At 43.3% G+C, this 20,625-nt stretch overlaps 1 protein-coding gene and 1 long non-coding RNA gene across 5 annotated transcripts in view; one reads left to right on the top strand and one right to left on the bottom strand.

The window, feature by feature from the left end:
• Positions 1-15,093: 15,093 nt before the first annotated feature.
• LOC112675623 (uncharacterized) lies at positions 15,094-17,949 on the bottom strand. Its single transcript, XR_003145957.2, has 2 exons — positions 15,997-17,949; positions 15,094-15,310 (listed from the first exon to the last, which is right to left on the bottom strand). It is a non-coding gene; the product is annotated as an uncharacterized LOC112675623 (long non-coding RNA).
• Positions 17,950-18,088: 139 nt separating this feature from the next.
• NPTN (neuroplastin) overlaps positions 18,089-20,625 on the top strand; it is a 70,109-nt gene continuing 67,572 nt past the window's right edge. For all 4 annotated transcript variants that reach the window (XR_003145958.3, XR_004810885.2, XM_025472227.3 and 1 more), the window contains exon 1: positions 18,089-18,424. Coding sequence is in view for 2 of the 4 variants with exons in the window: in XM_025472227.3 (XP_025328012.1) it covers positions 18,334-18,424 (91 nt within the window). In the remaining 2 variants the exon portion in view is untranslated. The remainder of the gene's footprint in view (positions 18,425-20,625) is intronic.

The following is a 20,625-nucleotide window of genomic DNA, read 5'->3' as shown; positions in this document are numbered from 1 at the left end:
CAGGACCAAACCATTTTGATTACCATGGCTTTGTAGTAGATTTTGAAATCAGGGGTTATGATACCTCCAGTTTTGTTCTTAATTCTCAAGATTGCTTTTGCTATTCAGGGTCTTTGTGGTTCCATACAAATATTGGTATTATTTGTTTTATTTCTGTGATAAGTGTGTTGGTGTTTTAATAGTGATCACATTAAATCTGTAGTTTGCTTTGTGTAATATAGACATTTTTGGCAGTATTAATTTTTCCAATCCATGAGCATGGAATGTCTTTCCATTTGTGTCATCTTCAATTTCTTTCATCAGTGTTTTACAGTTTTTAGAGTACAGATCTTTCACTTCCTTGGTTAAATTTATTCCTAGGTATTTTATTCTCCTTGGTGTAGTTACAAATGGGATTTTTTTCTTAAATTCTCTTTCTGCTACCTCATTATTAGTGTATGGAAATGCAACAGATTTCTGTGTATTCATTTTTTATCCTGTGACTTTACTGAATTCATTTATCAGTTCTAGTAGTTTTTTGATGGAGTCCTTAGGGTTTTCTATACATAGTATCATGTCATCTACAAATAGTGACTGTTGTACCTCTTCCTTACCAATTTGAATGCCTTTCATTTCCTTTTCTTATCTGATTACTGTGGCTAGGACTTCCAGCACTATGTTCAATAAAAGTGATGAGAGTGAACATCCTTGTTTTTTTCCTGACCTTAGAGAAAAAGCTCTCAGTTTTTCATCATTGGTTATGATGTTAGCTGTGGGTTTTTCATAGGTGGCCTTTATTAGACTGTAGTATGTTCCCTCAAAACCTACTGTTTTGGGAATTTTTAAAAATTCTGGTTCAATTTCATTGCTAGTAATTAATCTGCTCAAATTTTCAATTTCTTAAAAAAATTGTCTCTATTTCTTTCTAATCCCATTTTGGCAGTTTATACATTTCTAGGTATTTATCTATGTCTTCTAAGTTGTCCAGTTTGTTTGCATATAATTTTTTATAATATTTTTTATAATCCTTTCTTTTTTAAAAGATTGTATTTATTGGGGTGCCTGGATGGCTCAGTCAGTTAAATGCCTGCTTTTGACTCAGGTCATGATCCCAGGATCCTGGGATGGAACTCTATGTTGGGCTCTCTGCTTAGCAGAGAGAAGAGTCTGCTTCTCCTTCTCCCTCTCCTTTTGCCTCTCTTCCAACTTGTGCTCTTGCTCTGTCTCTCAAATAAGTAAATACAATCCTAAAAATAAGAATATTGTATTTAGGGCAGCCCCAGGTGGCACAGCGGTTTAGTGCCACCTGCAGCCCAGGGTGTGATCCTGGAGACCCTGGATCGAGTCCCATGTCAGGTTCTCTGCATGGTGCCTGCTTTTCCCTCTGCCTGTGTCTCTGCCTCTCTCTCTCTGCATCTCTATGAATAAATAAATAAAATCTTTTAAAAATATATTGTATTTATTTATTTGAGAGAGAGCATGTGAATGGGGAGAGAGAGAAAGGTTGGGAGAAAGAATGTGAAGCAGGCTCCACTCTGAGCATGGATCCCACAGCCATGAGATCATGACCTGAGCTGAAACCAAGAGTTGGTTGCTGAACCAATAGAGCCACCCAGGCACCCTTCTCTTTAAATCTTTTATATTTTTGTGATATCAATTGTTATTTCTCCTCCTTCATTTCTGATTTTATTTATTTGAGTCCACTTTTTTTTTCCCTTGATGAGTCTGGCTAAAAGATTTATCCATTTTGTCGATCTTTTCAAGGAACTAGCTTCTGGGTTTCTTTGTTATTTTATATATATATATATATATTATTGGGGTTCGATTTGCCAACATATAGTATAACACCCAGTGCTTATCCCATCAAGTGCCCCCCCTCCCCACAGTGCCCATCCTGGTTTTATTAATCTCTTTCTTTCTTTCTATTGCATTTATTTTTCTCTAATATTTATTATTTCCTTCCTTCAACTGGCTTTGGGCTTTATTTTTTCTTTGTTTTCTAGCTCCTTTAGGTGAAAGGTTAGGTTTTTTATTTGAGATTTTTCTTATTTCTTGAGGTAGGTTTATGTTGCTTCCCTCTTATAGCTGCTTTTAGTGCATCCCAAAGATTTTGGACCATTGTGTGTGTGTGTGTGTGTGTGTGTGTGTACGCTAAGATTTTATTTATTTCTTTGAGAGAGAGAGAGAGAGAGAGAGAGCGCGCACTCGAGCACAAGTGGGAGGGAGGGGCAGAGAGAGAGGGAGAAGCAAACTCCCAGCTGAGCAGAGCCTGATGCAGGGCTTAATCCTAGGATCTCAAGATCATGACCTGAGTCACGACCCATTCATTGTTTACTAACATATTATGTAGCCTCAAAGTATATCTGTTCTCTTTATTTATTTATTTATTTTTTTTGTGACTGACTTCTAGTTGCATACCATTGTGGTCAGAAAAGATGCACGATATGATTTCAATCTTTTTGAATTTATTGAGGTGGTTCGTTTTTTGTTTTGTTTTTGTGGCTTAACATGTGATCTACTCTGTAGAATGTTCCAGTGCACTTGAAAAGAATGTGTACTCCTCTGGTTTTGGAAGGAGTATTCTGTATATACGTTAAGTCCATTTTGCCTAATGTATTATTCAAAGGCACTGTTTCCTTTGGATGATCTATCCATTGTAAATTGGGTGTTAAAGTTCCCTACTGGGAATCCCTGGGTGGCTCAGCGGTTTGGCTTCTGTCTACAGCCCAGGGTGTGATTCTGGGGTCCTGGGATCAAGTCCCACATCAGGCTTCCTACATGGGGCCTGCTTCTCCCTCTGCCTGTGTCTCTGCCTCTCTCTCTCTCTCTCTGTGTGTCTCTCACGAATAAATAAATAAATTTTTTTTTTTTTTTAAAAAAGAGATGCAAAGACTAAGAACATTAACCTCTTATATACCTTTTGGAAGGTAGGATCTTGAGGATACAATGAAGCAAAATACAGGTGAAAACCATGGAAGAGGAAGATGTTGGATTCTTTATGTATTCGCTAAAATACAATTAATGGCAGCTTAAATAGTTTTTTTTTTTCACATAACAAAAAGTTTGGTGGAGGCATTTAATGGCTGGCTCAGCAGCTCAGGGGTGTCAGGAAGGTTCCAGGCACCTTCTTTTTCCAGTTCTACTCTTGCATTTGATCTTCATCCTCCCTGTCACAAGATGGCTGCAGTAACTCCAAACATTCCATCTCCGAAGAAGGAACAAGTGTAAAAAAAACCAAATCTATTCCTGTTAAAAAGATTTTCCTGAGGACTCACTCAGAAATTTTCATCTACATCTCATTAGCTACTGTTAAATGGCTCATATGGCCAGCCACACCAAGCTGAAAAAGAACCTGAAAACAAAAGCATTTTTTAAGGCTAGTTTAGAAAAGCATTTTTGGGGCATATTGCCCTTCTCTCCTGAAAAAAAAAAAAAAAAAAAAAGTAAGGTTCTCATAGTAATAAAAAAAAGAGAGAGAAAATATTGGGCAGGCAGCCAACAGTGTTTACCACATCAAACACCATTTTGGCTCTACAAAACAAAAAGTGGCTTAAGCTATAAGGAAACAGAAAGTCCCGGTGTAGTGATTCCAGAAAATAGTTGGTTCATGAACTCTATGATATCAACTGGAGGCTAGATTCTTTTCATATGTTTGCTCTGCCATTTCTTAGTGTTGGCTTCAGCCTCAAGCTGATAGCAAGATGGCTGCCACAATTTAAGATGTAAAATCTACTTATGACATGTCCAGAGGAAGAAAAAGGACTGTGTTTTCTGTACTTTTTTTTTCTCTTTAAAGGAACAAGAAAATCTTTCCCGGCCCCTTACTCAGATTGAGTCACATTTCTGAGCCAGTCACTGGCAAAGTGCACAGGGTCATCATTACTGTCCCAGATTAAACATCTGAGTGGAATGTGAATTGAGGAATCAACCAGTATCCACTACAGTACTTTCTGATCAGAGGAAAGAAGTCTCACTAGGACAGATCTAGAAGCCAATCATCTCATGTTAGAATAAGATGCCAGAAGGATCCCACAAGAATGTCTTGTGAAGATTAGAATAGATTCCAGGCAAAAATGGTAGGAAAGAAGCTGGAAGGGCTTAGTGGTATGATCATATTAGTTTTTCTCAATGAGAGGAAGGTAATTAGAAATTCTAGGGGAGAATGTGTACAAGAAAGTCATGGCCCAAATAGGAAGCAAAAGATAATCCATTTGACTTGGTCTCCTTCAAGTATCACAGGTTCATATCAGTGATCTTGTAAAGAATGAAACGTGAGTTGATCACACAGCACAGAACTGCAATGACTGAAAGAAGGGAAATAAACATGTGAGTCCTAAAATTGCCCCAGCTTGCTGCCTTGAGGCATTTCTCTGGCTCTTGTGCAGGGATTTCAAACAGAATCAGTCCAGCTAAGCTGAGGAGACAGATCTGATATGAAATCTGTATAGGACTGGATTTTGGAGAGACTGAGGTGGCTAGAATTTGTGGGGTACCATCCTGGAAGGGGGCAGCTGCACACACAGAAAGCTCTGGAGATCTGCAGAAGGATCTTTGAAACTAATCTTTGGCTGAATGCTGATCTGCACATGCTTGGGGTAAAACTCCAGGACGCTGGGGAAAGAACCACTGGAAGGCAGTAAGCCAAACAATTCCTTGGAGCTCACACACAGCCAAGACAGGCTTTTTTCCTCACAAAACCCAGGGTGAAGAGACTTTGTAATATATGGATCATCCTCAGGAGGGGAGCCCCTCAACATAGGGCCTAATTAAACCCAGAGAAATGGCTGCTCTGATGCCCTAACAACATGAAAGAGCAAGCCTCAAAATGATCAAACTGATCCACAATAACTTAACTGGATGCCAAAACAAAGCCCAACACTCTTCAAATAAATACAAGCTGCAACATAAAACAAAGCAAATCTTACTATATAGAGCATGGATAAAAAAAAAAAAAATGACCAGGCATGCAAATAAACCAGGGAACTATGACACATAACTAAGAGAAAAATTGATCATTAAAAACAAACCCAGAAATGACAGAGATGAAGGAATTAGCAAACAAGGACCTTAAAGTAGCTCTTTTAAATCTTATAAATACATTTTAAATAGAAAGGAAAATATAAAAATAATGAGGAGACAGATTAAAGATATAAAAGGCCCAAATGGAACTTTTAGAGATTAAAAAATACCATGATCTGATATGAAATTTGTACAGGATTGGATTAAGAGCAGATTAAACCCTGCAGTAAAAAAGAGACCAGTAAATAGCAAAGATATACCAAACAAAAACTAACCAAAATGAAGCACACAGAAGGAGGAAAAAAAGACTATAAAGAATTAACAGAGCCTAGTGATCCTATGAAATTCTCTTAAGTGATCTAACCTAGGTGTAATTTGAAAAACAAATAAGTGTAATTTGAATTGCAGAGAGGAGGAGGACAGGAACATATTAGAAGAAATAATGGCTAAAAGTTTTCCAAATTTAATAAAAGCTGTAAATCTACAGATTCAAGAAGTTCAATGACCTCCAAGTAAATGAAACAGAAAGCCACAAACATTAAGACATATAAAAATCAAATTGCTGGAAGCCCAATGATAAAAATAAAAATTAAATAGATGCATGAAAAAAAAGACATGTATTCAAAGGAACAAAGGCAAGAACTACAGTAGACCTCTTGTCAGATGGTATGCAAACCCGAACATATGCAAAGGCATCTTTGAAGAATTGTGGGGAAAAAAAAAATCTGTCAACTTGGAATCCTATATTTGACAAAAATACCTTCAAAAGAGAAAGTGAAATAAAAACTTTGTCAGACAAACAAAAGCTTAGAAAATTCATCACGAGCAAACCAGCTCTATAACCTATGTTAAAGAAGCTTATCAAGCAGAAAGGAAATGAAACCAGATAGAAATTTGGATCTATACACAAAAATAAAGTTCTAGAAATGGTAAATATGCAAGTAGAAATGTAATAAATACTTTTTAATTTTTAAATTTCTTAAAGTTGTTATAGACGACTCAAAAATATTTTAAAATTTCTATTATGATTTCTTTTTGTGTTAGTTAGGAGTCAACTTACAATTATTTGGAGGATTTTCCAGATACTTTTTTTTTTTTAAAGATTTTTTAAGAGAGAGAGATGCAGAGACACAGGCAGAGGGAGAAGCAGGCTCCCCGCAGGGAGCCTGATGGAGGACTGGATCCCAGGACCCCAGGATCACCCCCCAAGGTGAAGGCAGAACTCAACTGCTGAGCCACCCAGGAGTCCCCAGATACCTTTCTCTCACTGATTTCTAGTATATTTCTGGGTGGTCAGAGAATATACTTTGTATGATTTCAATACTTCTGTGTTTGTTGACACTTTTTTATACCCCAAAACATAGGCTATCTTAGGGAATGTTCCATGTGCCCTAAGAAGTATATTGCTATTACCAGGTATAGTGTTCTATACCCCTCCTCCCACTTATGTGTGCACACACTCTTTCTGTCTCAAATAAGTAAATACATAAAATCTTTAAAATCTCAAAAAAGGAAGAAAAGTGTTTTTATATTTACCTACATATTTATTATTTCCAAAGGACTTTATCTTGTTTTTCCTTTGTATCTTAAGACTTAGAACAAATTTAAAGTAGTTGAGGCATTGTGGTTTAGGGGAAGGCTTGTCATACAGATCAATGGAACAGAATAAAGTCCAGAGATAGTCCACACATGTATGGACAATGGATTTGAAACAAAGGTGCTAAGGTAATTCAATGGAGAGGGGATAATATTTTCAACAAATGGCACTAAAAGTTTTTTTTCCTTTTTTTTTAAATTTTTATTTATTCATGATAGGCACACGGTGAGAGAGAGAGAGGCAGAGACACAGGCAGAGGGAGAAGCAGGCTCCATGCACCGGGAGCCTGATGTGGGATTCGATCCCGGATCTCCAGGATCGCGCCCTGGGCCAAAGGCAGGCACCAAACCGCTGTGCCACCCAGGGATCCCAGTTTTTTTTTCTTTACCTCATTCTTTGTGTAAAAATGAATTCTGAATGGATCATAGACATAAATGTGAGAGCTAAAAATCAAGGCTTCCAGAATAAAATATGGGAAAAAAATCTTTGCAGTTAGGCAAAGATTTCTTAGGGCATGCAATTATAAATAATAAAAGAAAAAGTTTAAAAAATATAAGAAAAAGTTGATAGATGGATTTGATCACAATCAAAAATTTTTTTAAAATTTTTAAAAATTTTTTTATTTATTTATGATAGTCACAGAGAGAGAGAGAGGCGCAGAGACACAGGCAGAGGGAGAAGAAGGCTCCATGCACCGGGAGCCATACGTGGGATTTGATCCTGGGTCTCCAGGATCGCGCCCTGGGCCAAAGGCAGGCGCCAAACCGCTGCGCCACCCAGGGATCCCACAATCAAAATTTTTGATCTTTAAAAGATACTATGAAAATGAAAAAGCAGGGCACCGAATGGAAGAAAATATTCGCAAAACATATCTGATATTTATACATAGAATATAGGAAAAACTCTTAAAACTCAATAGTAAGACAAACAACCCAATTAAAAATAGGCAAAAGATGTTAACAAACATTTCACTGAGGAAGATGTATGGATTGCCAATAAGTTCATTAAAAGATGTACAATATCAATAATCATTAGGGAAATGCAAATTAAAATCACAATGGTGTGCCACATACCTCTTAAAATGACTAAAATTTTGAAAACTGACCTTAGTGTGGAAGAACTACAGGTCAGGTCTTGGAAGAACTACAGGTCTCGAACACTGTCAGGAATGTAATGGCATAACCAACTTTGGGAAACAGTTTGGCAGCTTCTTTTTTTTTTTTTTAATTTCCTTTTATTGGAGTTCAATTTGCCAACATTGCCAACATAGCACCCAGTGCTCATCCTATCAAGTGCCCCCCTCAGCTTCTTTAAAGTTATCATACACCTATTATATGATCCAGTCATTCCACACCTAGGTATTTACCCAAGAGAAATGAAAGCATATGTCCGTACAAAATCTTGTACAAGAATGTTCATGCCGCTTTGTCTGTGACAGGCATTACCTGGGAACAACCCAAAAATCCATCAACAGGTGAATGGATAAACAATTGTGGCTATATCCATGCAATGATATACTACTCACAATAGAACAGAATGAACTATTGACACACACAGCATGAATGAAGCTAAAAGAAGCTGTCAAAAGTAATACATATTATATGATTCAATTTATGTAAAACTTTAGAAGAAGCAAACTTATAGTGGCAGAGAGCAGCACATCAGTGGTTGCTAGAGGGGAAGGTGGGGAGAGGTGGGAGGAGTGATTATAAAGGAGCATATAGAAACTTCTGGGGTGATGAACGATGATAATTTTACAGGTGTATAAATATGCCAAAACTATCAAACCGTACCCTTTAGATAGGTACAGTTCATTGTCTATTACTTATACCTCAATAAAACTTTATGAACTTACTGCCCCTCTTCCTTTGTGCTATTAACTATGCCAGACACTGGGAAATAGAACACTACATAATGCCTCTCCTTGAGAAGCTCACAGTGGAGAGGGAACATTGCTGCTTTCTTTTGATCAGCTTCATCCTCTCCCTGAAGACCGGCTTCTTGCAAGTGGCAGGACTCCTGCCACTGACGCCTCAGTTCTCACATCTCATAGCTTATATTACTAAGCAAAGAGAGATTGGCTCTCCTAGATTTTAATCCAAACATTTCCTAGGGCTTCTGAATAGCCTGGCTGGAGACTTGCCGCCTCCCTTGAATCAAACCGGGGTAAAGGGTCTTGTAAGAATGGAATGGTCTCATTAGACTCACATGGATCAGAGCATTTCTCAGGAGAAAGAGACAATATCAAAGAGATACTGCTCTTACAGCTATAATCATTCATTAACATGGAAACAACAGAAATGAGTTTCCCAGCTGTGGGAAGATGAGTGACCTGGAGAGCATCTTGAGCATTCTGGCACTAGCCACAGGGCGGCACAGTCTATTCCTTTTAAAACAGGAGCTTATTAACCCTCTTTAAAACACCATATGGGTCAACTGGATGGATTTCTTTCTTTCTTTCTTTCTTTCTTTTTTTTTGTTTTCTTTTTTTGGACTGATAACGATTTTTCCATGGACTTCCGGGGATGAACGTTATCACATTGGCTTCCCTCTGGCTCTGTCAACTGATGGAAGAAATACTTCTCTGCTATGCCCTGTGCAGGTCTCAAAGTGTGGTTTGCAAACCAAGAGCATCAGCATTACCTGGGAGCTCGTTAGAAGCAAAGTCTCAGGTCCACCCCAGACCTACTGAATCAGAATGTCATGAAGAAACAGCTATTTTGAGTTTCATTTTACAGTATGACAACCCTGCTCACACTGAGTCTCGACATTTAGATAAGGAACCAAGGTTAGGATTTCCCCACAAGTTCCTGCTTTGGTCTTCCAGGGGTACCTTTTAATAAACACCACTCAGGATAGAGGCTGCAAAAAGTTAGTGACCTCCACCCCAACCACCTTATAAATAAAGGTGTTTGCTACCCTGCTCTCTTATGTCCTTCATGCTCCTGACTTGGGACAGAGGTCTGCCTTTGCCCAGGCTCATTGCACACCCTCTCACTCCTATTTATGGGATCTGTAAGTAATAAATCTTGTAACTTTATTTTCTTTGTGTGCATATATTGAAATGGTGCCTTTGATCAAAATGGCCCCTGGAGTTTTCAGTTCCCCAAAGTGGGGACACTCAGGCAACTACTTGTTGGCTCCATGTGGGGAGCCTGGGTCCCCTCATTCAGCAGGTCATAATCTGCAGATTCTTAATTTAATACACCAGTGACAGGTCCACAGGAATACAGTGGGAACCAGAAGTCTGGTTTTTAACAGTTTTCTTTGTCATTCTGCTACATACCTAGGGTTTTTTTTAAAGATTGCATTTGAGCACCTGTTCTCAATTTTAGCTGCATACTGGAATCACCTTGGAGTCTTAAAAATATACTGATGCTTGGGTCTCTGCTCCAGAGTCTGGTTTAATTGTTGTGGCCTAGGGACTGGGATTTTAAAGAGTTCCCAAGTGACCTGATGTTCATCTAGGTTTGAGAAGCAGCTCATTACAGCACATTAGAGTGCATTACTTGGCCACATATGCTGAGCCCCACCCCAGGCCAACCAAGCCTGAATCTCTGGGGCTGGGACCTGGATATTAGCACGTATATATTGGCATTGGTGTTTCTTCAAGCTCCCCAGATGATTCTAATATGTGGTCAGGGTGGAGAACTACTTCATTATTTTAACACTCCTTACCTCCTGTTACTTGTTTTTCCCCTGAGCTCAGGAGTGAGGGTTTTTTTTGTTTTGTTTTGTTTTGTTGTTTTTTTTTTCTGGTGAGCAAGCATAGGAGGATTTCAGCAAGCATAGGAACTGCCACTTTGTCTGGACCAGCAGGTTTGTCTGTATCTCCATGGTGCCCTAAGTTTTCCAGTGGCAGCAGGAGAATTATGATTTTCTCACTCTGCCGGTGTCTCTGGCTGGATAGTCTGCCAAATTCAGGGGCCAAGTGTTAGCAGGTGCATTTGGCTAGCAGACTAATCCATGTTATCCAACATCACTTTGGAGATCAAAATATCCTCCCTTGTAAAGGTGATGCTGGAGAACATGGATTAGTCTGCTAGCCAAATAGGGTTGCTAACATTTGGCCCCTGAATTTGGCAGACTTATCCAGTCAGATACTCGATTCCTATGTCTGTCTTTCAGTTGTTTCCAAATTTGAGCAGGGATTAAGGGAAGGTTATGTACTAGTCCCTAAAACCCCATCTCTAACACCAAGAGAGCCTAACTTAGCTGTTGAGTTGCCCTGCCCCATCTCTATGTTGGTCATCAGGGTAGAGATGCTACCCAAAGTACTTCCTGAAGAAATGTTTTGCACCCCAAACTCCTGGCCAGCTTTTACTGACCTCAGCAGATCTTTCCCAAAGACCTTGCTTCATTGTCAGAAAAGACTTATGCTGTCTGAAGAGGGTCATATTAGGAGATTGCAATTGTCTTCTTCAAGCTAGTGATTCAGCCATCCTCAGTACATTCCCTTTGGAGCCCAAAGGACTTGGGTTCAAATCCTATTTGGCTTTATTACTCACTAGCTGGGGGCCTTGAGCAAGTTGTTCTCCTTTTTGAACCTCAGTTATCTTGTTTGTGAAATAGGATTTTGATAACCAAGTGAACTAATGGGAAAATGAATATGAAAATGTTTTATAATCTGTGAAAATCTGTGAAATACTAGATAGAGGCAGTTATAATGAGCTCATATTCTAGATGGAGAGATTGGATGTGGAGATATAGCAACCCATCGTTCTCGTACAAGACTTGATACAGTTTTCAATGGTACAGATACATTATTGGCGTCTGGAAGAGGAAAAATTGAGGACTGGTCATCCAGCCTCAGGAATCACTAGAGTCTCCTTGTGCCAAGGGAGGATTGGACCCACCACACTGATCTCTGTCCTCTATGCTTCATTCACTTATCCCATAGGGACAGCATACAAGGGCCTTAGGGGAGGGCTCCCACCGTTTATGTTCTAACCCAAGGAACAAATGGCCCTTCCCTTAATTCCCTGCAGCACAGTTGAGCCTGGAGGGGACAGGTAAAACAAGATGTTATTAATAGAAGGAAATTGTGATAGAGAATAGCACATGATGAGGCATATGGAGAGCACAGCTTCACTATTCACTCTGCTTCAGTATACGGTCTCTATGGAGAGATTTCCTATACTTCTAACCAGGGAAGTTGTGGACTAAATTTATGTAGGAACCAACCTACAGCTTTGTCGATAGGTAAGCAAAATCTCAAATCCTTCACATGGTCCTTACGGCATTGCTGATCTCACCCCTGTGGCCCTCTTTTGACTTCAACCTCCTTTTACACACCCTCCCTACACCTTGCTCTCTGAGTTCCAGGTGTACTGGCTTCTCTGTTGTCCTTGACAAACTTCCTCCACTTCAGATGCTTCACACTGGGAAGCTCCACCCCCTTGGAACAGACCTCTTCAGCCCTTGCCTGCCCCATCTTTGCCTGGTTAACTTCTAAGCCTCCTTCGAAGCTCCCTTCCTCCAAGAGCTTTTCTGGACTGTTCTTCCTATTCCATATTTAGTTAGGTTTCCCTATAAAAGACTCTCTTATCATAAGATATATCATGATATATCTACTTTTAGCACAGATCAAAATTATAATTAAGGAATTGCATCATTATTGTTCAGTGTCTGTTTTCCACTCTGACATAAGCTGTTCACCATTGTACATCCATATCCTTGCACACAGGAGGCGCTCAGATTTGTGGGATTAATGAATGGTGAATAGAGATGGCTTCTCAGAACAAGCAGGATTAGAGTTGGGACCTGAGGTAGGCCTGGACTCCTTTGTCAGAGCAGTAGAATGTAAGGAACACTGGACTGAGAGTCAGGAATCCCAGATTCTGGGTCCAGCCCTATGACTCATCTATTCACTTAAGAGATATTCATGAAATACCCACTGTAGGCCAGGCACTGTGTTAGGCCCTGGAGAGACAGTGGTCAACAAATTGGTTGTAGTTTCCTTCTCCTGGAGGTCCAGAGAAGGAGCCAGATGTGATTAAATACACAAATAAATGTAAGATCCCAACTCTGATAAATGAGATGAAGAAGAGGTACGTAAAGCAATGAGTGTATGTACTAGTGAGGGTTAATTGAGTTATGGAGCCCAGAGAAGTCTTTTCTGACAACAGTATAGTTTTGTTTTGCATTTTTTTCTATTGAGGTATAGTTTTGATTAATTTTGACAAATATATGCACCAGTGTAATCATCACTCAGATCAATTTAGAGAAAATTTTCATTACCTTAGAAAGTTCCCATGTGTCTCTTTCAAATCAATCTCCCAGGAAACCATTGAAATTGATCTGCTTTCTATAACTATATATCAGTTTTGGCTAGAATTTTGTATAAACAGAATCATACATCTTTTGCTCAGTATGATGGTTCTGAGATTTATTCATGTTATTGCATGTATCAGTAGTTCATTCATTTTTTATTTTTAATTTTATTTTTAAAAAAGATTTTATTTATTTATTCATGATAGACACAGAGAGAAAGAGAGGCAGAGACACAGGTAGAGGGAGAAGCAGGTTCCTTGCAGGGAGCCAGATGTGGGACTCAGTCCCGGGTCTCCAGGATCTCACCCTGGGCTAAAGGTGGCGCTAAAACCGCTGAGCCACTGGGGCTGCCCTCATTCATTTTTTTATTGTTGAATTGAATTCTACTGTATGGCTATATCTTACCTATCCATTCACATGTTGATGAATATTTGGGTTGTTTCCTATTGTGTGTTCTAAGATTTTTATTTATTTATTTGTGAGAGCAAGAGCTTGTGGGGTGGGGGAGGGGCAGAGAGAGAGAGAGAACCTCAAGCAGCCTCTGTACTGAGTGCAGAGCCTGATGCGGGGATCCATCCCAAGACTCTGAGATCACAACCTGAGCCAAAACTAAGAGTCAGACGCTCAACCAACTGAGCCACTCAGGCACCCCTATTGTCAGTTTTTTTAAGTGATTAAATGTGTGTGTGTAAAGTGTAAAGTGGTATCTCATGTAGTTTTAATTTTCATATTAAAGAGGGATGATATGAAGCAGAAATCTGAAGGATGAGAAGCAGATGAGGTGAAGGGGGTGGGTAATAAGCGTTCTGGGCAAAGGTCATAGAATGTGCAATGGCCCCAAGGTGGGTAGGAGCAGAATAGTCATAACAAACTGAAAGGGAGTGTGGTGTGGGGTGAAGCTAGTGAGGTAAGTGGTAAGAAGCACCGAACCCTTCATCTTCAAGGGACCATGTGGGTCTGGGCAATGCACATACCAGCAGTGACCAAAGAAGTGAACTAAACAAATGAACAAATAAAACCCAGTAATGGCCTGGGCTGCATAAAACCCCAGGAATTTCATATTACCCTGGGAAGCATGGAGGGAAGCTCAAAATGAGCAAAATGGAATTTCTTGTCATCTCATCAGAAAGGTGCTCAAATGAATTATATCTGATTTACAGAAAATGAAAGAAATGCACATTTCCTGCATGTGACCACTTGATTGCAAATTCCTGTGTACCACATAAAGAAGAGTAGGACTGCTGGGTGGTGGCAAGTACCCGTTTGAGGTTTGAGACCAGAAATTTATTTTTTATTATTATTTTTTTAAAAGATTTATTTATGATAGACATAGAGAGAGGGGGGAAGAGACACAGGCAGAGGGAGAAGCAGGCTCCATGCAGGGAGCCCGACATGGGACTCGATCCCAGGACTCCAGGATCGCGCCCTGGGCCAAAGGCAGGCACTAAACTGCTGAGCCACCCAGGGATCCCCGAGACCAGGAATTTAAAATGAAGTCATTCAGCCTGCTTGTATGATTTTTCTCTGACAACATTCAGCTGTTTAGGTGCAGGAATGAAAGCTCATCTTAGACTGTAGTGTGTAGCCAGATTGCGTTTTTTCCAGGAAAGTATATTGGAGGTTGAGGTGGGTAAGGAAATGATTACAGTGATGAATCATGGACTCCAAGCTGGACCAGGAGGAAATGAAGAATGGACAAAGAATTGGTGGGATTAATGGATTAGAGGTCTCAATGAGGTTGAAGAATTATAGCAAATGGGGTCCTAGCACACAGAATTGAAAGGACGGGAGGTGGTAAATGGAGAGTAAGGTATTATATTTTCATATTTCAAAGATGGGCCCTTTTGGGGGTGATTAAAGTGTCAAGAGTGTGAATTTGGAAGGGTAGCTTAGCGAAGAGGGTTGTTAGAGGTAAGAAGATGAAAGGACTGAGAGACCAGGGTGTTGAACAGATTATCGACATGGATGTTAAACTCCACTATGGTGTTCAAGCATGGTGGGAGAAGTTGGAAGGGGCAGGGGAAGATCATGTGGGAGGTCAGTAGATGACAGCAATCAAGATGGTCAGGGTGGTATATCTGAATGGAAAGAACTTCGAATGAACAGAGATCTTTGCAGGAGGTGTGGGTGGGTGGGGGGACCATTAGGAAACTCAGAGTCAACTCTAGTATCACCGTATTTCACTGACATCCTTCCTAGGGCAAATAAACCACATGAAACAAAACCACCTTTCAACTGGGAATGATTTATTGTAGGTCTTGCCACCAGGAGGCGTTGTCAATCCTGGAACGCGGACCTCCAAGCCGTCCCTGGAGGCCCGGACGGTGAGTCTCAGCCTGAGCACTGAGGACCCCTACGGCTCTTGTCAGATATTGCAAGGAGCTCAGCCATCCTTCCTCACAGCTGCTCTTACCTGTAGGGAGATTCTAAGCGTCTGGAAATCTTAAGAAAAGAAAAAGAAAGGAAAAAGGAAAAGGAAAAGAAAAAGAAAAAGAAAAGAAAAAAAGAGAAAAGAAAAAAGAAAAGAGAAAAGAGAAAAGAAAAGAAAGAAAAGAAAAAAAATACAAATTCCTAAATTCCTTTAAAGAGGCTACTGAGCTATTGGAAGGTTTTAGTTATCATGTATTTTTCCAACAAAAGATGTCTAAAAGTACCACTGCTATCACGTAGAGTTTTATGCTATTTTCTCCTGGGTAAAAGGAGTCCTCATAATCTCAGGTTTTGAGAGTTGATGGTAATATTGTACTTAAAATTTTTTTCCCAAATGATTTTTTTTTTTTTTTTTTTGGTATGTAGCATGAGGTAGTGGGAAGAGCATAGGGCTGGAATGAGAATTGCAGCAGCAATGATTTATTATCATTATAATCAACATTTGAGTGTTTATATGCACCGGAAACTAATATAAACATTGTATATAAATTGATCATTTGTTCCTCCTATGATCTTATAAGGTAGGTACAGGTACTATCATTAGCCCCATTTGACAGATGAATAGGGAGAGATTAGGTTACTTGCCCAAAGTCACACAGCTAATGGGAGTTGTGTGATGGACGGGAATTTCACTTTTCTACTCTAGTTGCTAGAAAAAAACCCTCTGAATCTCAGTAGCTTAACTCAACAGACATTACCTGCTTTATGTAGGTTGGCAGGAGGCTTGGGCTTATCGTGCTAACTTAGGGACCCAGGCTGACATAAGTTTCATTTTGACACACGCTTTCACCATCACTGATCTCCGTACAAGGAAAAGAGTACGCTACAGTGTCTGCAATGGAATCGCAGTGCCGCTGCTTGAAAATGATGTGTGTCATTTCTCATATTTCACCAGCCAAAGCAGTTCATATGCCACTCCCAAATTTGAAGGTACAAGGAAATGCACTCCTGCCATGAGCCCGGAAGGAGTCAAACCAGACTGTTTGGTATTAATGATTACCGCTAACACTCAGGCCTTGGGTGGGTCACGCCTTCCTTGGCCTCAGTTTCTCTACTTACAAAATGAGCACAGTCATTTTACAAGGGTCCCTTGTCATGAGGCTCCCTCATTAAACGGGAATGGTGATTACGGTTATGATGGAGCCGACCGGTTGCATCCCACCAAACTTCCACCAGCTGAAAATCTCTCTCACCACAGGCGGCCCTGGTGGTGTGACATACACAGCTGTCTGCAGAATGGCCTTTATCCAAGGACACCGGCCAACCTTTGGTTCCTGCACACACCTAGGGTTCTGGAGGATATTGCTTTCATTTCCATCAACAACCAGCCGCAGTTGTACTCCTAGTGTTTGCTCGAAAGCTCAGTCTGGAACCACCAGCTGTCCAATTCAAGTTGAAAGCCTGAGACTGCTTTGGCTTAGGAGTGTGTGGGTCTTGGTAAGTGTTCCTTCACCCTGGCTCCCTGAGCTCTATCTTCGCATTGAGTCAGATCCCCAGGACTCTTGACTTGCCTGCTCACAATTTCACTCCGCTGACAACTCCCCAGGATGTCTGCTCTGAGTCAGAGATGAGCTAAGCTACAGAAACTCCTTTGTTGGCCAAGGGCTCAAGACGCTGATAGCAGTACACACACACAGAAAATACTCTTAAGGGGGTTATTCTGTATGTTAGTAAATTGAACACCAATAAAAAATAAATTAAAAAAAAAAGGAAAAAAAATGCACTCTTAAAAAGTGCATTCCTCGGGCAGCCCCGGGTTGCTCAGCAGTTTAGCACCGCCTTTGGCCCAGGGCGTGACCCTGGGGTCCTGGGATAGAGTCCCGCGTTGGGCTCCCTGCATGGAGCCTGCTTCTCCCTCTGCCTGTGTCTCTGCCTCTCTCTGTGTGTTTCTCATGAATAAATAAATAAAATCTCTTTTAAAAAAAAAAGTGCATTTGTCAATTCCATGCAAACACTAGTGACCACACTGCCAGAGCAGAGCACTCGGCCGGCTCCTTTCCCAGGGCTCGTCTAGCTGTGCAATCATTCGTCCTCCTTCCTGCTCCTCTGATAGGCCGGGCAGCGAACCTCGTGGAAATGGGGGGGACTGTCTTCCCATCTGGGTTTCACAGCGGATGTGAGAACTTGGTACTAAGCGGGTACTCGATAAAAAAGATGCTCCTGCAGATCCTTCGCGTAGGTTAACACCTGCTGACTTGCTCGGAGACCTTAAGTGTCTAACGGATGCGCAATTAGGCCACCTGAACTTCAGGCCCTTAGAGCCTATGGAACTAAAAAATAAGGTCAAAACCGGGGAGGAGGAAGAGAAGCGCGCGGAAAACAAACAAATAAATAAATAAATAAAGAGGCCATCTCAGGCGGCGGGAGCAGATGTGGACGCAGGAAGCACAAGGTGACACGGGGCTCGGCGAGGACCACGCTGAGACCGAGGGGTCGGCAGGAAGGCTGCAACCAGGTGCCCCGGGGGCGTCTGAGGTCACGGTGCAGAAGGAGGAAATCGCAGGGCTTTGATTGCAGACAATGAGGGGAAGGCGTAAAACCACGGCGGTGCAGCAGATCCTGCGGCCACGAGCTCCAGCAAAGGCGAGGCCGGGGCAGAGGAGGAAGCGCACGGCCTCCCCGGAGCTTCCTCCCCGGTGCGGGCCCGCCCCGCCCCCGGGAAGCCCCGCCTCCCCCGTCACGTGGCCTGAGTCGCCCTCGGCACGTGACCCACCTCGCTCCCCGCCAATCAGCCCGCGCAGGGGCGGGACGCCGAGGCCGAGGGGCGGGCGCGCGCGGGGGATGGTGGGGAGGGGGCCTCTTCTCGCGAGCCTTGCCGCCGTCGCTCCTTAGCCGCCCACGGGCCCGGAGCGGAGATCTCGCGAGGCTTGGGCGCTGCGGCGGTAGGAGGAGGACGGAGAAGGACGGAGCCGGGCTGTTGCTGCCTCCCTCGCTCACTCCCTCGCGCTCTCGCCCGCCCCCTCCCTCCCTCCCCTCCCTTCCCCGGCCCCGGCTCCGGCCCCGGCCCATTCGCTGTTCGGTCTTCCGCAGGGAGGATGTCGGGCTCGTCGCTCCCCAGCGCGCTGGCCCTCTCGCTGCTGCTGGTCTCTGGCTCCCTCCTCCCGGGGCCGGGCGCCGCTCAGAACGGTGAGCGCGGGGCCGGGGGCGGGCCGGGCGGGGCCGGGGGCGGCGGGGGCCGGCGGGGCTGCGCGCCCGCGGGGGACACCCCGGGAGTCCGGGGAGCCGGCCGCTCGGCGTGGGGCTCGGCGCGGGGCTCGGCGCTCCGGGCCGGGGCGGGGACGCCGGGGAGCCGGCGCGGGGAGCTGGAGTAGCGGGGGCGGATGGCGAGGGGGCGCCGCTGCTCAAGACGGTATCGGTGTTCCGGGCGGCGGCAGCGGTGTCTCCGCCGGGCTCCCCGGGAGGACGCGGCGGGGGGGGGGTGGTCCCGGGCACCGGGGTCACGCAGGATTCTGCAGGGCGGGGGGGGGGGTGGCCCGCGTGGCCGGTGACAGCCTGAAAAATAAGGGAGACTCCGCGGTGGGGGAGGGGAGGGGAGTCCTGAAGCATCCTGAGCCGAGTACGGGAGCCCCGGGGAGGGGGAGGGGAGGGGAGGGGAGGTAGGTGGGGAGCTAAGGTGGTGGGCTGGCTGCGGGGAGGGGTGCGCAGAGAGGAGCAGCTGTGGCTGCTACGAGGTGGGGGAAGAGGGCTGGGTTTGCTAAGGAGGGTGGAGTGTTGGGCATTCTGGGGTAGCGGTGGGGAGAGCGGAACGGAGTTTCTAAATAAGGAGAGGAAAAATGAGCAGAGGATGGGGGAGAAAGGTGGGGGGGGGGAGCATTTATTAGAGCAGCCAGGTGCCCCCGGTGCAGAGGTGGGGATGGGGCCGAGACGGCATCAGGGGAGGGAGTAGACGGCGGGAAGCCGGGGCTGCGATGCGGGGTCGCGGTGCGGGGGATGTGTCGGGGGCTCCGTGGGTCAGCACCGCCCCCCCCCCCCTCCGCGCCCCGGAAGGCCCGGCGGCCGACCTGCACCTGCCCTGGTCGGCGGGGCGGACTCCGTGTCTGCAGACGGCGGGCGGGATCTGGACGCCGCGCGTTTGGAGAGGACCTTAAAAGTTGCAAAGCAGAACAGGCGTTATTTTTTTCTCTGAGGACCACAGAAGCAGCTCCCGAGCTGCGTGCGTGCAGGGCATAGTGGGGAGACCATCAGGTTGATGCAGTTTGGGAGCTCTGTAGAGAAGATGGGGGAAACGGTGATGCTGCAAGGGGGGGGGGAGCAGGGGGGGGGGAAATCCAGGCAGAAAATATTCTGCATATTGGCGAAGCTGTGTTGCATGCAGTTCAGCTGCTGACTTGGTCTTTCGGAGGCGAAAAGTACTAGGAACTAGTTTCTGCTTTTGTGGTGTGGAAGCGGCCTTTAAGAGATTAAAAAAAAAATTTAAATTAAAGAAAAAATTTTTATATATAGGGAAGAATTTATGAGAAGTCCCTACTGGAGTGAACTAGAAATTACTTTTGCTAATTCTCCAGTGTCTCGTTATACTAGAACAATTTAGGATTACTTTCGTTAGGATAGTTGAAATTTAATGGGCGTTCGTTAAAAAAAAAAAAAAAATCAGTCATTGAGCCAGTGGAGTTGAGCTGTCCATGGAGAGTGTGAGCTTAAAGTGCTGAAGATCGCGATGCAAATACATCCATAAAGTATTGAAAGAGCACCATCAGTTAAAAGTGTGCGTTGTACCAGATTGCACTGATCAAGTCTTAGGTATGCTGCATGGTCTTAAATGATCACTGCAGGGGTCAGGAAGGAAATATTTTTTTCCACGTCTAGCATGGAATTTGTGAAGTCTGGATATTTTGTCAGTTTCCCCCAAAGCATGCGGCCACGGTGGAACGCGGAGTGGAGTTAGTCTGATTTTCGTTTCATTAGTTTTTAGCCTGTGTTAAGAATATGACTTAAAAGGAGCCTGATACTGATTTCAGCTATTTGATTTGTGGGAATAGCACGTTTTCATCTGGCCGGGTAGGTGAGAGATTCTTGATCTTAACCTGTTTAATCTCTGTGCTGTGGTTTAGCTTCTTTCAGTGATTTATAATACGGCAAAATTGTAGTTTCTTAGCAACTAAAGCAATGTTTCTGGATAGGCTTACCAAAGATTTGACTGGCTATTCTCAGTGAGATGTGTTCTAAATACAGCATAGTGCAGCTTTTCCTTGAAATGAGCTTGAATTCAGTCATATGACCTGACTGGTGAAGTGAAGCTGAGCTTGTAGTTGACCCAAATGTATATAAATTTAATTTAAGGAAGAAATGACTGTTTTTCTGTGTGTGTGTGAGTCCATATAGGTAAG

Source organism: Canis lupus, chromosome 30 (assembly GCF_003254725.2).
Source record: "Canis lupus dingo isolate Sandy chromosome 30, ASM325472v2, whole genome shotgun sequence".
Taxonomy (NCBI): Eukaryota; Metazoa; Chordata; class Mammalia; order Carnivora; family Canidae; genus Canis; species Canis lupus.
This window is presented reverse-complemented; position numbering and strand designations above follow the sequence as displayed.